The following is a 12,360-nucleotide window of genomic DNA, read 5'->3' as shown; positions in this document are numbered from 1 at the left end:
TAGTCTGAACTAAATGAAAGAATCGACAATATTTAAGAAACTTTGCAAAAACCATATGAAGTTTAGAATACCAATGCTATTTGATTCAAAAGAATTCAGACTATTACATTATCTAAATGTGTACCGCTTTGCATTTATGGCATTGATTATTTTATGCCACTAATATAAAAATACCCAATCATTAGTGCTGGAGCATTCTCCATCCTCTCCTCTTAGACCTGGGCCTACATGTGTGCTGTATTTCCTCAGGAGATCTGTGCCATTGGACCCCCAGAGGAGCGAAGGCTAGTCTGAGGTTAAAGCCGTTCACAGAGGGGTTTCACAGAAGTACTGGTTTCCCAGTGTTACACTGGCCATGTCGCTGCTAGGACACACAGATCTGGCAGTGCCATAACATGTCTCGCACATGATCACGCCCCCACAAGATTGCCCTTCAGAAGCATGGCCACCTTGTGGCAGGTCAGGCAACCCTTCCCGGACTAGCTGAATGAGGGCAGTGGGACTCAAGCCTGGTTTGAAGTGGGTGACAATGGACACAAGCCAGATTGGACTGGGATGGAAAATAGACCTGGGAACCTAAATAAATGTGACCCTCATTAGTGAATTAAAGATACCTAAAAAAGTGACACATGTTTGCAAAGTGGGACTGTTTTGGACTTCTAAAGACACGCTGTATAAGAGTTTTCCAAAGTATGTAAGACTGCATCGATGTTCACTTGCTGCAGCATGGGCGTCCGCAGGGAGGGCAAGGAGGGGTGCTTGCCCCCCCTGAAGCGCCCCTCCTTGCCCAACCTGCGGACGCCCATGCTTTTATGGATGCCTTTTGTCCGTAATTCCGGGCCCTGCAGGGAGCAGTGCTGTTCCCTGCCAGAGGCCTCCCTGATGGGGCGCCTCGCACTCCTCCTCGCAGCCCCTCCCGCCCATTGTCATTCTGTCAGTGGCTGATTATTACAAACAGAATGACAATGGCCAGTCTGGGTTGCGCGCCACAAGAATGAGTGGTTAGGTCTGGAAACCAAGACCTCCTTTTAAACACTGTGTAGCCTGAGAGCAAGGGGTCTTCTGAATGAAGTTATGGGGGGAGTCGATGCATTATCCCCCCAAGCTAAAAATTGAGGATGCAGCGTAACCCGGATTTCAGATCCCACTAAAACGTACACAGACTTGTGTCAATAACATATCTATCTCCCAGTATGCACCCTATCATGTCTGGCAAGACGTCCCGACCCTGTGTTTCACTGCCTCATATCCCCCTGTACCCCACTCCACGCGCTCACTGCTTTATATCCCTCTGTACCCAGCACCTCGAGCTCACTGCCACAATATATCCCTCTGTACCCTGCACCTCGCGCTCACTGCCTCATATCCCTCTGTATCCCACTCCTCACACTCACTGCCTGATCACTCACTCCACCCTTCCATTCATCTTCCAAGTGTTCTCTCCCCCCACTCGTTCTACCTCTGTTCACCCCCTTACTTCTTGTAGTACCTTACTCCTTTCTCAATACTTCTACTTATTTTCCTCTTCAGTAACATCTCCCTGACACATCTCTGCACTTCCTTTATATCAACGCACCCCTCTACCTCACCTGTCTACCTCAGTCTTTATTATTAGTCTCAGACACACCTCTATTTCTCTCTACCTGGCCCTCTCACGTTCTACGACTGCGTTATTCTCCCCTCTCCATCTTTGATATACCTGTCTCTGCTCCTGAATCTTTCTCTTGTACACCTCACTTCTTTTTCTACCCTTCACCCTTCACCCCTCGCTACCCTTCAGTTTGCCTCACTATGGTCTTTACCCGACCCACCTTTCAGTGCCTCTTCCCATTTTGCCTCCCTCCCTCACAGCGCTCTCCTAGCATGCATCTGTTTGTCCCCTCACCACCATGCCTGCCTTCTACCTTCCTGTTATTCCTGGTAGTGAACCTTTCATTTCACGCCTCCGGTTATATTATCTACGCGTTCAAATTGAGTAGGTCATTGCTGTGCTCGCAACCCGACATCGAGACCCAGTGCTCTAGCCTCTCAACATGCCCAGACATAGCAACAAGCATTGGCATAGCCAATAGGTCTCGCCTTTGGGACCTGAACCATAACTAAATACTTTAAATACTTAGAAGGTCCCAAAGGCGAGACCTATTGGCTATGCCAATGCTTGTTCTCTAAGATTGGCCTGAGCATTACCCGATCCTGATTGTCTGCCATTTTACCCCCGCCCCTATTGATTAACATTACCCAAGCCGTTACATTTGCCACGTTAGCGCCCCCCCCCCCCCCCCCCCCCTGGAAACATTTCTGCAGACACCCATGAGCCAATGATTGTTTTAATATCAGGAAAATCAACAGTATAACCCGGCTCAGCAGACCATAAAAACAGGCTCAAAGGCAGGCAAAACACCAACGCACACACTTACTTGTCATTTCAGCCCATCGGTCCCTGCCTGATTGCCCTATAGACCAGTCCGACCCTGACGCAAGCTCACTTGATGGGAAGCAGCAGCCTCCCACAGAAGCTTGGCTAGTAAGACTACCAACACCAACCGCAGTTACTGGTCCTGAAAGATTATTTTTTTTAAATGTTAAAGACATATTTTCATTGGCATTTTGTATAGATCGCCACATATGATACAAAAGGAAAAAGAGGTAAGTAAGAAACATTACATGAATGACATTTAGATCGTACCGTAAATGATTATAGACTTTATCTACAGGCACTAATGGCGACCCCCGTTGCATGCATTTCCTTAGAACAAACAATCGACTCGTCTAGTGACCTTCACACTCCCTACTAGATTTATTAACAGTAGTCTAATAAATTATCTGCGGTTAATGACCATGTTGTCTAGTGCTTGCTTCACTGGTATATTTTACTACCACTTGTAGGTGGGTGGTTTCCAACATCGATCCTGTGGATACGCACACCATTCGTAATCATTTAAATGCTACTCGAATTATTGAATACAAACCCTATAATGAAAAGGGAAACAAAATGAGAAAGGAAATACAACCTGTGCAGAGGAGTGGTGAAAATAATCTTGGACAGTATAACCTGAGGGGGGAATCTCAGTGCAAATTGTCCACTGGTGAGTCCAAGGGGGAAGCCCCCCCCCCCCCCCTATCGCTGTTTCTCCCTCTCCTAGCCAACAGATCCCTTACAGGCAATAGCCCATGTGCGTCTTCCACTCGGTTCAGTCCCCAGGGCTCTCAGGAGGCCGCGGAGGGTTGTCATGTTTAGCGCTTTCAGGGTGGGACCCTTGTCTTGGCCCTCCCTCCTCACTATCAGTACCCTCTGGCACTGGTCCTGAAAGATGATATAAAAGAAACGTAAATGCTAAAATTATTCCTCCATTGTAGCCCATAGACAATTTATCATCTGTGCACTGGCACCAAAGCACTCCTAAGGGGGACTCACACCCCTAATGTACCAACAAATGGCTGCAGGACTCTGAAGTGGAACTACTCCCCAGGTCTGACTCAGAATGTGAATGACACCTTCATCCAGCAATCGCTGAAGGGGGCCCAGTCTCAAAACAACCAATAGCCAGAGGAGAATGAACCAAAGCCCTGATTCTTTGTTATCATGGCATGACCAATGGGTGACTGTGAATGACATCTCTAACCAGACCAAAAAACATTCAGAGAATATTGTTGCTTTTTCTTGTAGCAAGTTCTGTGGCTTGAAGTGGTCTGAAAAATGTGAGATTCAACTGTGGGAGTGGTGGCCATACTTGGCATTCTAGCGTGCAATAGACCCCTTTCTACCCTGCTAGAAGACCATGCTCCTGTGATAAATTAGAAATAAACTTGGTGGAACATTTGGAACAATTTGATAATGAAGATACATGACAGTGTGCTAGGAGCTTGTTGGGCACCACATGGCTGTTCTGGACCCTGAAAAGTCGGCAAGTGTGATGTCCACTTCTCATCATCTGTACCTACTGGAAGTAAGTCCACTTACCCCATCAGTGCATTTTCAAAGTCACAGATGGCACTAAGGAGTCTATAAACAATGGTATAGTACAGGATGCAGGGCCTGATTGAGATGTCAGCAGCCGGGTTACTCCCTCACAATGGTATGAATCCCATGATAACCTATGGGATTTATATTTCAGTGGATGGGTTATCCATCACCTTTGTGACAGAGTAACCGGTCAGCCAAAATGTAAATCAGGCCCTCAGTGACTTTGTAGGCTAAAAACACACACATTTTGATTCCCTTTGCAATAACCCTTTTCTTTCATCTTTCCCTTTTTCCAACAAAAATGTTAAAAAATGAATTTCTTTGTCATGACTATGTGGTACTAGCTTGTAAGCTTGGTTTCTCCTAATATACCGTTCTATCATATTGCTTACCTTGTGATTTATTTTGTTGGTGTTTCGATTATTTGTATAACTGTTTAATGCTTGAATTTGTCTATTAAACCGTTTTAAACACAAAAAAGAACATAGATTGATGCAGCACATTTTAGCAGGTCTTAAATTTGAACAGGAAGGTGATCCATTGCATACAACAAAATAGAGGAGAACTGTGAAAGATGTAACGCCTCTCCTCAGGAGGTAGAATTATAACAATGTTGGAAAGAGAACTCTCAGCTAGTAGTTATAATTGGGGATAGAAAGTGAGACATGACTTGGCCTGAGGATGGAAATTTGGAAAAGGAAGCAATGGAGGACCTCTCAACTAGGGTGGTGCTGGAATTGCAAGGCTTGCGCAAGAAGCTAGGAAGAATTTATTGACCCCTCCCCTGCTGGTGACGGAACAACTCCATCATCAGCCACGGTCGCGCTGTGCTGATGACGGAGTGGTTCCGTCACGGCCCGCTCGGAACGCCTGCGCGGCGTGAATTCCGCGCCTGCGCTGAACGTTCTATTGAGCGGGCGGGGCCGTGACGGAACCGCTCCGTCATGGGCACAGCGCAACCGCGGCTAGTGACGGAGCGGTTCCGTCACCAGCATGCGCCCGCCGCTCTTCCGCCCCGCCCTCTTAGCACTACGGCGGAATAGCCGCCGCAGTGAAGGGGTTAAAATAAGGAAAGTAAGCAGTATCAAACATGGAGAATAGATCTGCTATTTTTGTAAATTAGTCATTCAGTTTCTTTTTAGGCACAATATTCATGGAATGGGGAAACAGAAGAAATTCAGGCAATCTCATAGTCTGTTATCGGATATTCATCCGAAAACAAGCATACATATCCTGGATTTCTTCTGTTTTTCCAACACACTAATAACAAATCTGCAAAGAGAATGAATACATACATCAAAACAGATCTGTGCCAGAATCAGGATATAGAGTAAGGGAAGATGCGCTTGTTCCCCAACACTCAAGAATCAAATGCAGGAATGAGAAGGAAGTACCCAATGTGTCTCTGATGATGATCCCTTGTGCTAGGATAAGGTTCAAATATAGAAGGGCAGGACAAAAAGTACTGCGCGGGGGGGGCAATGTTGTGGGGAAGGGTGACACGGAGTGTGATAGTGGCACTGACCTTTGTCGTGAGCCAATCTTCTTTTGATTCTTTTATTCACAGAAACAGGATTGTGGCGACAAAATGATCCGCACAGTGATGGCAATGATGGACTTCGACGGAGACAAGAGTGTTAATTTCAAGGAGTTTGTCCTTTTTCTGGCTTTCCTGAGCGTAGAGATGCAAGGAGCTGCTAAATGATGGGACACACTGCGGAAATCATCACCTTTTTTCAAGAATGGCTCATTTCTCTAAGTGTTTTTTTTAAGGCAAACATATTTCGGTCATGTGAATGAAAAACAATAAAGTGCATTCGTTTTCGTACAGTGACTTGATTTTATTGACCTGACCTTATACATCTAGAGGGGAGAATAATATAGCGCAGTACAGAAAATTCAGATGTTAACTTACACATTTGAAACTCGCTGTGATATCTAAGTAAATTTATAATAATCCCAAAAATTACACGAAAAGCTATGAACATGATGACGGTGAATAGAAAAAACATATAACAAAACCTAGAACTTATCATACTATGGAAAAGTTACAGATCTAATAGTTTGTCTATGTAACCTAAGATAACCCTGAGCAAGACTTCGAGCACAGGTCTTGGTGGTGTTGAGATTAGGAACTTTTCCCCTCTCCAGGATAAACAAAGGTCATCTTGGCTCTTCACCCCTCCGGCTGTCAAAGATTGTAAGGAATGGCAAGAATTCTTAGATTCTGTGTATATTTTCACTTATGGGATGTATTGGTTGTAATAGGGCTGAATTTCTACATCTTTGAACTGGCTGGCTACAAAAATGTGAATCCTCGTTTGGATGTAATTCTTCTTGATGAAGGCTTTTTCAAACCCTTACCCGCTTAAACACTATTAACACTTTGGGGGAGATTTACAAACATTTTGCGCTTGGTTAGAGTCACAAAAATGACACTAACCAGTGTGAAATTATTTTTTTGTTATTTACTTTCGCTGGAAAACACCATCAAAGTAGCACAGAGCACTGCTTGCATTACTTAGCGCCAAGGGGGCGTTACATGGGATTACAAAGTTGGAGCATTGTAGATAAAAAGGGGTAAGAGCAATGATGAGAGTGTCAAGAGCTGAGGCAGAAGCTTTAGGGGGGCGGTAGACTAGGACTGGAGAGAGCAAAATTAGACGATATCTGGAGTGAAAAGACCTGTCTCTCTATAAGATCTACGCCCTCAAGCTTCGTGAAGGTGCAGCTGAAATTAGTGCAATAAATGACGACTATCCCACTGCCCACACTGGTGGTGGGATCAATGTGTGTGATTGTGTAGTCTTCCGCAAAGGCCAAAGCAATACCATGATGTTCCAGGTTGGTGTTAAAAAAGGATATTCCAGTTGTTGTCCATTAGCAGGTCTCCAATGTAAGATTTGTGTTTGGGGGGGATCTTACATTAATTAGACTGATATGTAAATTATTCAGATTAAAGGGGAACCTCTTGCCACCCTTATCCCGCTGTGGCATACTGGGGCAAACAGTGCCACAATAAGCTGCAATGGAAGTGGGTCAGTTAAACTTGCAAGTTGTGCACAGGGATGAGTAGCAGGTCTATGAGACACAATCCTATGCACACACTAAAGTTACATATACAGATACATAAATGGTTAAATCATGCAACAATGTTCAAAAAAACTCGGTCCCAATCTTCTTGTTTATGAAGTTTTTTTTTCTTTTTTTAATATTCGAGTTACACTGCGCCAGCCGACACGTATTTCATCAAAACAATTGTTGCTTTGACTCTTCAGGACTGCCTTCTAATCAAGGCTAGTGTTGTCTTTCCGCATAGGATTGTGTCTCATATTCCAGGTGTTGTGCAAACAACATCCCTAAAGGGGTGAAGGGTCCCCCTGTTCCTGTAACACCACCACTATAATTGACCGAGCCTCACAGGCATTTTCAGAAAATATTGCCGAGCGCAATTAATCCCTACGATAAGAACCCTGCCCGTTGCATAAAATGAGTGGCAGGTCTGCTGGGCTCAGTACAATATGGTACAGCAAGGTTGGGGGCAGAGGACCATCAGTGTTGCCTTACCCTACTGTAGTCTGCTAGGCTAGGATTGGAAAAAAGAGGCAGCATGGCTGGTGCTGGACTTGCTCCAACGCGGATGGGTGCAGACAGGCATGCCTCTGGTGCGCCAGCTGTGCACCCACTGCACGTCCGCACCCTCTCTGGCATTAAGTAGGCTGAAAGAGCTCAGTAGCCCCACCCACCTCAAACCCTTGTGCCCTGAAAGCGTGAGGGTAAAGTTGGCGACTATGTGGTGATTGTCTGCCAACATGGGAAACTATCCCTCCTGAATGTGCTTGCGTGTCCAAATAAGTATTTTGAGAGACCAGGTATTGTAGCAGCAATAATATTTTTTAAAATATGATTCTGACACAGATTCACAGTCAACAACATTAAAGTAAAAATAGATCAGAGTAAAAATCCTTCTTGCTGGTTTCCTACCTTGCTGTAGGATCATTTTTGCGCCCGTTTTAACATCCTTAGGTAAGACACCTATGTAAGTGGCCATGTCTGACCACATTTGACTGACATAAAGTCCAAGAATTAGCAGCTCTAATTATAATTGGCAGAGGTGTGGTGCAGCGGCCAGGGTGCCTGACTCTGGATCACCGGGTTCAGGGTTCGATTGCCGGCGGCAGGTTAGCCCTGGGCAATAGCTTGCTCAATCTTCTAGACGGCCCCCAGCGCCGGGACACCTCTCTGGAGGAAGCTGTGCGCTTTACAAATGCTGGTATATATATAAATATATAATTGTCAACATGGTGAAACAACACTTACCTATATTATCCAAGAGTAGGCCCTTTCTTGTAGGCGGTGCTGAAAAGGGTTGGACGGATTCTAGGAGCGGCATTGAGCTGGTTGTGTTATTACTGAGTCTGGTTTTGGATAGACAACTCGGCATGCTGGTGAACTGGGTGGATTTTCTATCCACCCTGGGTAAGACGGCAGAGACTGTAGCTGGATACTTCATTGTTTTTATACCTTCCTCCCAGATAACATTTACAATAGGGATTGCCCAACTGACTTTCTGACAGGTTCCTTAAAATTAAAGAGTAATCTGATTGCTTTATAGGCATAGTTAGTTGAAACCTCTTCACAGCCCTTTCCATGAGTTTATGAAAATCTCCAATGTCCGATGGTAGTTCAAATCTACCATTCCCTGGCCAAATTTATGGGAGGATCTCCGATCCCTTTTGGCGCTCTCTTGAGTTACCAATTGTGGTCCAGATCTCTGTGTCTAAGAAAGTTAGGCTCCCGAGATTGCTCTATTTTTTCGCTAACCTCCCAGTGGGAGTACCTGTATCTTGGTTCAAGCAACTGGATACCTTGAAGCGTGACCTGATATGGGATGGTGGGCGCCAATTGGTTTACCTGGATGTTCTCTGACGCCCTCCTGCTGAGGGGGACCAGGGTGCCCCTGACTTAAAATTATATTTCTTGTCCTCTCAACTTCAGTTGGTCACACTATGGTTGGATGGAGCCCATCAAGAGGAACTAGTCCACATATCTGGGAGGCTTGTTAGTTAAATTAATCTGCCCAGCGGTGATAATACCTTGCCAAGGAGTGCTAATGACTGCGGCTTTAAAATGTTGGAGACGCTGCATCTTACGAACAAAGGGGATGCCTTTATATGCACCAGCATTGCCCCTGGTGGACCTCCCCCATGGAGACTCCCTTTCTGTTTTTTACAGCAGACAGGCTGTTATCTTGGACGGATACTGGACTGATGACAATGGGTGGCTGTTACCAACAGGATGCACTGTTGCCTTTGAAGACAAAGTTGGTCACTATGACCTAACCACCGGACAATTCCTCATTTACGAGTCACTGCCTAGAACATTCCAGGATCTGTGTACAGGGGGACAAGATGAACGTTTCACCCATGCAGAGTTGCAACTATTGGTTTCTTTGGGTACTGCCAGACATATAGTGATGTGGATGTACTGCTCTCTCTCTCTCTCTCTCTCTCTCTCTCTCTCTCTGAGATAGTTGGCAAACCTCTAATTATATTAAGTGGGTGATGGGGAAGGGTCCTGGGTCGAGACATCACACACACAGAGTGGTGTAAGATATCAATGTAAAGAAGGGAGGAGGCAGAAGATGTTTAAATAAGGATTTATTTAAGTTAAATCCTAGGACCCACTGGAGCACAGAGCAAAGAGTCTAAATCAGATCAGCTCCAACCGCTTCTCTGATTTAGAGCACAGCTCACAACACATTCTCCATTACATAGATAACACTCTAATGATAAGACAATTCCATAAGTGACATGTTAAAACTCCAACATAGAAAAAGAAGAAGGATAATATTACCACAATCAGCATATCTAAAATGGTCTCTTGAAATATGAGGCTGCAGTACACCCAATTCAATTATGTTCATATGACATACATGACGCTGCACAAACTCTGGGTGGTTTATGGGGGGAGTTTTGCCTATGCCTGAGATGTGGACATTTGGAGGTGGATTTTGTCCATATGATCTGGGGCTGTCCCCGATTATATACGGTTGGGGACGAAGTGACTGATGGGCTCAATGCCACACTGAGACGCTCCCTTCCCTGCTGCTTGGAAACCTGCAAATTGGGGTGGTTTGCGAGACCACACAGACAAAGTGGGCACTAGATTTGTAGACCTGGCTCTAGTGTTGGCCATATGGAAAATAGCGATGACATGGAAATCGATTACCGTTCTAGGGGTGAGGACTGTAGTATCTTGTATTTTCCTTTAATTGTCTTGAGCTTGCATGCCTTCATCCCTTGTGTATCCTTTTAATTGCTGGTGTTCTGTGTTCTAGAGAACACGGTTAGAGTTATGTTAAGTACCATGATGTCATTCTACAACTGGACACGGAGGTACATGGATGTGCTTTTCTTCTTGGATTAAAGCTACCATTTAATCATTCTTCTAATGGTATCTTTGAATGACAGAGAATACTACAAGGACCTGGAGAGCGGATGTGACTCAATGGGCGTCGGCAGAGGAGAGGGTCCTTCTTCGAGAGGATACTAGAGGGGTACGACGGCGCCCAATTGCAGGGCTGCAGACAGAATTTGGTAGGACTTAGGAGCATCCGGAGGGATAACTGGGTGAGGATGTGGAGGACCATTCAGGACTGACCGAGGGAGGTGAGGGGGGGGGGCCCGCAGGGATCCACCGGGTGATGAGGTCACACATTAAGTTATGGGCCCTTCCATCAGTGCTGCCATCGCCCTCTAGTGATTGGGTTGGGTTATGCGTAGATCCTCCCCCACCGCTTGGCTAGTTATAAGAGCTCAGTCCCCACTCTGTGAGATCCTTTGTCGTTAGCCCGGAGACGGATGTCGGGCCTTACCCCCACCCACCCCCTTCCCCGCTGGCCACATTTGAAAATAGGCTTTAACTGCAACAGCAGTTGGTAGGAGATGTTTACCTGAGTTTGCAACCCTGCGCCCCTTTACATTGTTTTTTCTCATTTTTTCTTGTATTTTTGGACATTTATCAGACGTCACAGTTATCCTCTCTTTATTTCTCTCCTATGTCACCATTCACCTCGATGGACACTCCAGTCTTGACACCCAACAGGTTGAAGAGGGTATGTTTATTGTGCATGGAGTGTTTTATTGCTCACCATTGCTTGTATTCATCCTTGACACCTGAATGTAATGATGTGATTAACGCAGTTATTTTCTGGGACTGTCTACACCCTCGGGTGTCTATTATAGATGTCAATACACAGATGTTTTAAAAAAACTGTTTGTTCAAACATGTTCAGTTTCAAGTAACTAGGTGCAGCTTTTGCCTGGAGGAAAAAGGAGGGGCTGGGAGGGCATTAAATAGTCCTGCGACATCGCAATGCACCTCACTTCCAGTGCCAGCGGCCAGCGCCTTCTTCCCCCGGCTTGTGGTTGAGGGAAGGTTCATGCACAGTTGTCAGGAGTCTCTGCTTGGCTCCATTTACAAGGAGGCTGGGTGTGGTGGGCACCTTGTGGCTGGAAATTTTGTTTATGGCCAGTATTCACACAAGTCTGGCTTATACGCATATTTGTGGTAGGAATAGGGAACAGTGGCGTAACTAAACTTGAGGGGGGCCCCCCTGCAAAGTACATGGAGGGGGCCCCACATTCTCCGTGCCAGTCAAGACTTCTCAAGCCAGCGACCCGCTATACTGACCATGAAACACAAAAACTTGCCTCACTATGTCTTTAGTCGACCCTCTCTGAAAACCAAGACGTGCTAAAATTGTCGAAATCTAATGGGACAGCTCGTGAAAAACCCAGACTGTCCTGGTGAATCTAGGACACCTAGTCATCCTAGGCCCTCCAGAGGTTCGTGGCTTATGCTCCACTCTAGCAGTCAGTGCTAGCTGCGAGGCAGGGGCTCCTAGTGAGGCACGGCAGCAGAGGCAGAAGCCAATGAAAAGTACCAAGAGGAAGGATGCAGCCATGGACTATCATTTAGAGGTCGCCAGGGATCGCACCTGCAACACCTTGTTACCAATGGCACTCCTCTTGCGACCCATGGCAGGTAGATCAAAATGAAGAGCAGAAGGCAAACAGGACACCGATAAGAACTGTTTACTTTCAGAAACGTCTTGTGCCAGCCGCTTTCTGTTTTGTGAAATAAATATATTCTTCCTGGTAATGCACGCTCAGAAAAACTTTCCCCGGTTCTCTCGATTGCAAAGATTAATACAATATATAATCCTTAAAATGTAAAGCCTTATATCTCTAGTCTGGCCAGATAGATAGATTTCAAATTACAATGCTTTGTATAAGGAATAGATGGCCCTGAATAGGGTGTCCCTGGTGACATGGCCCATCTGGTAAACTTACTATACATTAATACCAGCCTAATGGCCTGATGAAGACGAG

The 12,360-nt window shown here is 45.6% G+C and overlaps 1 protein-coding gene across 2 annotated transcripts in view; it reads left to right on the top strand.

Annotated features, from left to right (window-relative positions):
• The window catches only part of LOC147673649 (protein S100-A2-like), a 54,868-nt gene extending 49,074 nt beyond the window's left edge, over window positions 1-5,794 (top strand). For both annotated transcript variants that reach the window (XM_086946390.1, XM_086946391.1), the window contains exon 3: window positions 5,532-5,794. In XM_086946390.1, the coding sequence (XP_086802516.1) occupies window positions 5,532-5,669 (138 nt within the window). In that variant the 3' untranslated portion in view covers window positions 5,670-5,794. The remainder of the gene's footprint in view (window positions 1-5,531) is intronic.
• The last annotated feature ends 6,566 nt before the right edge of the window (window positions 5,795-12,360 follow it).

This window comes from Lissotriton vulgaris, chromosome 12 (assembly GCF_964263255.1).
Source record: "Lissotriton vulgaris chromosome 12, aLisVul1.2, whole genome shotgun sequence".
Taxonomy (NCBI): Eukaryota; Metazoa; Chordata; class Amphibia; order Caudata; family Salamandridae; genus Lissotriton; species Lissotriton vulgaris.
Note: the sequence above shows the minus strand (reverse complement) of the source record. Positions and strands in the feature narration are given on the sequence as shown.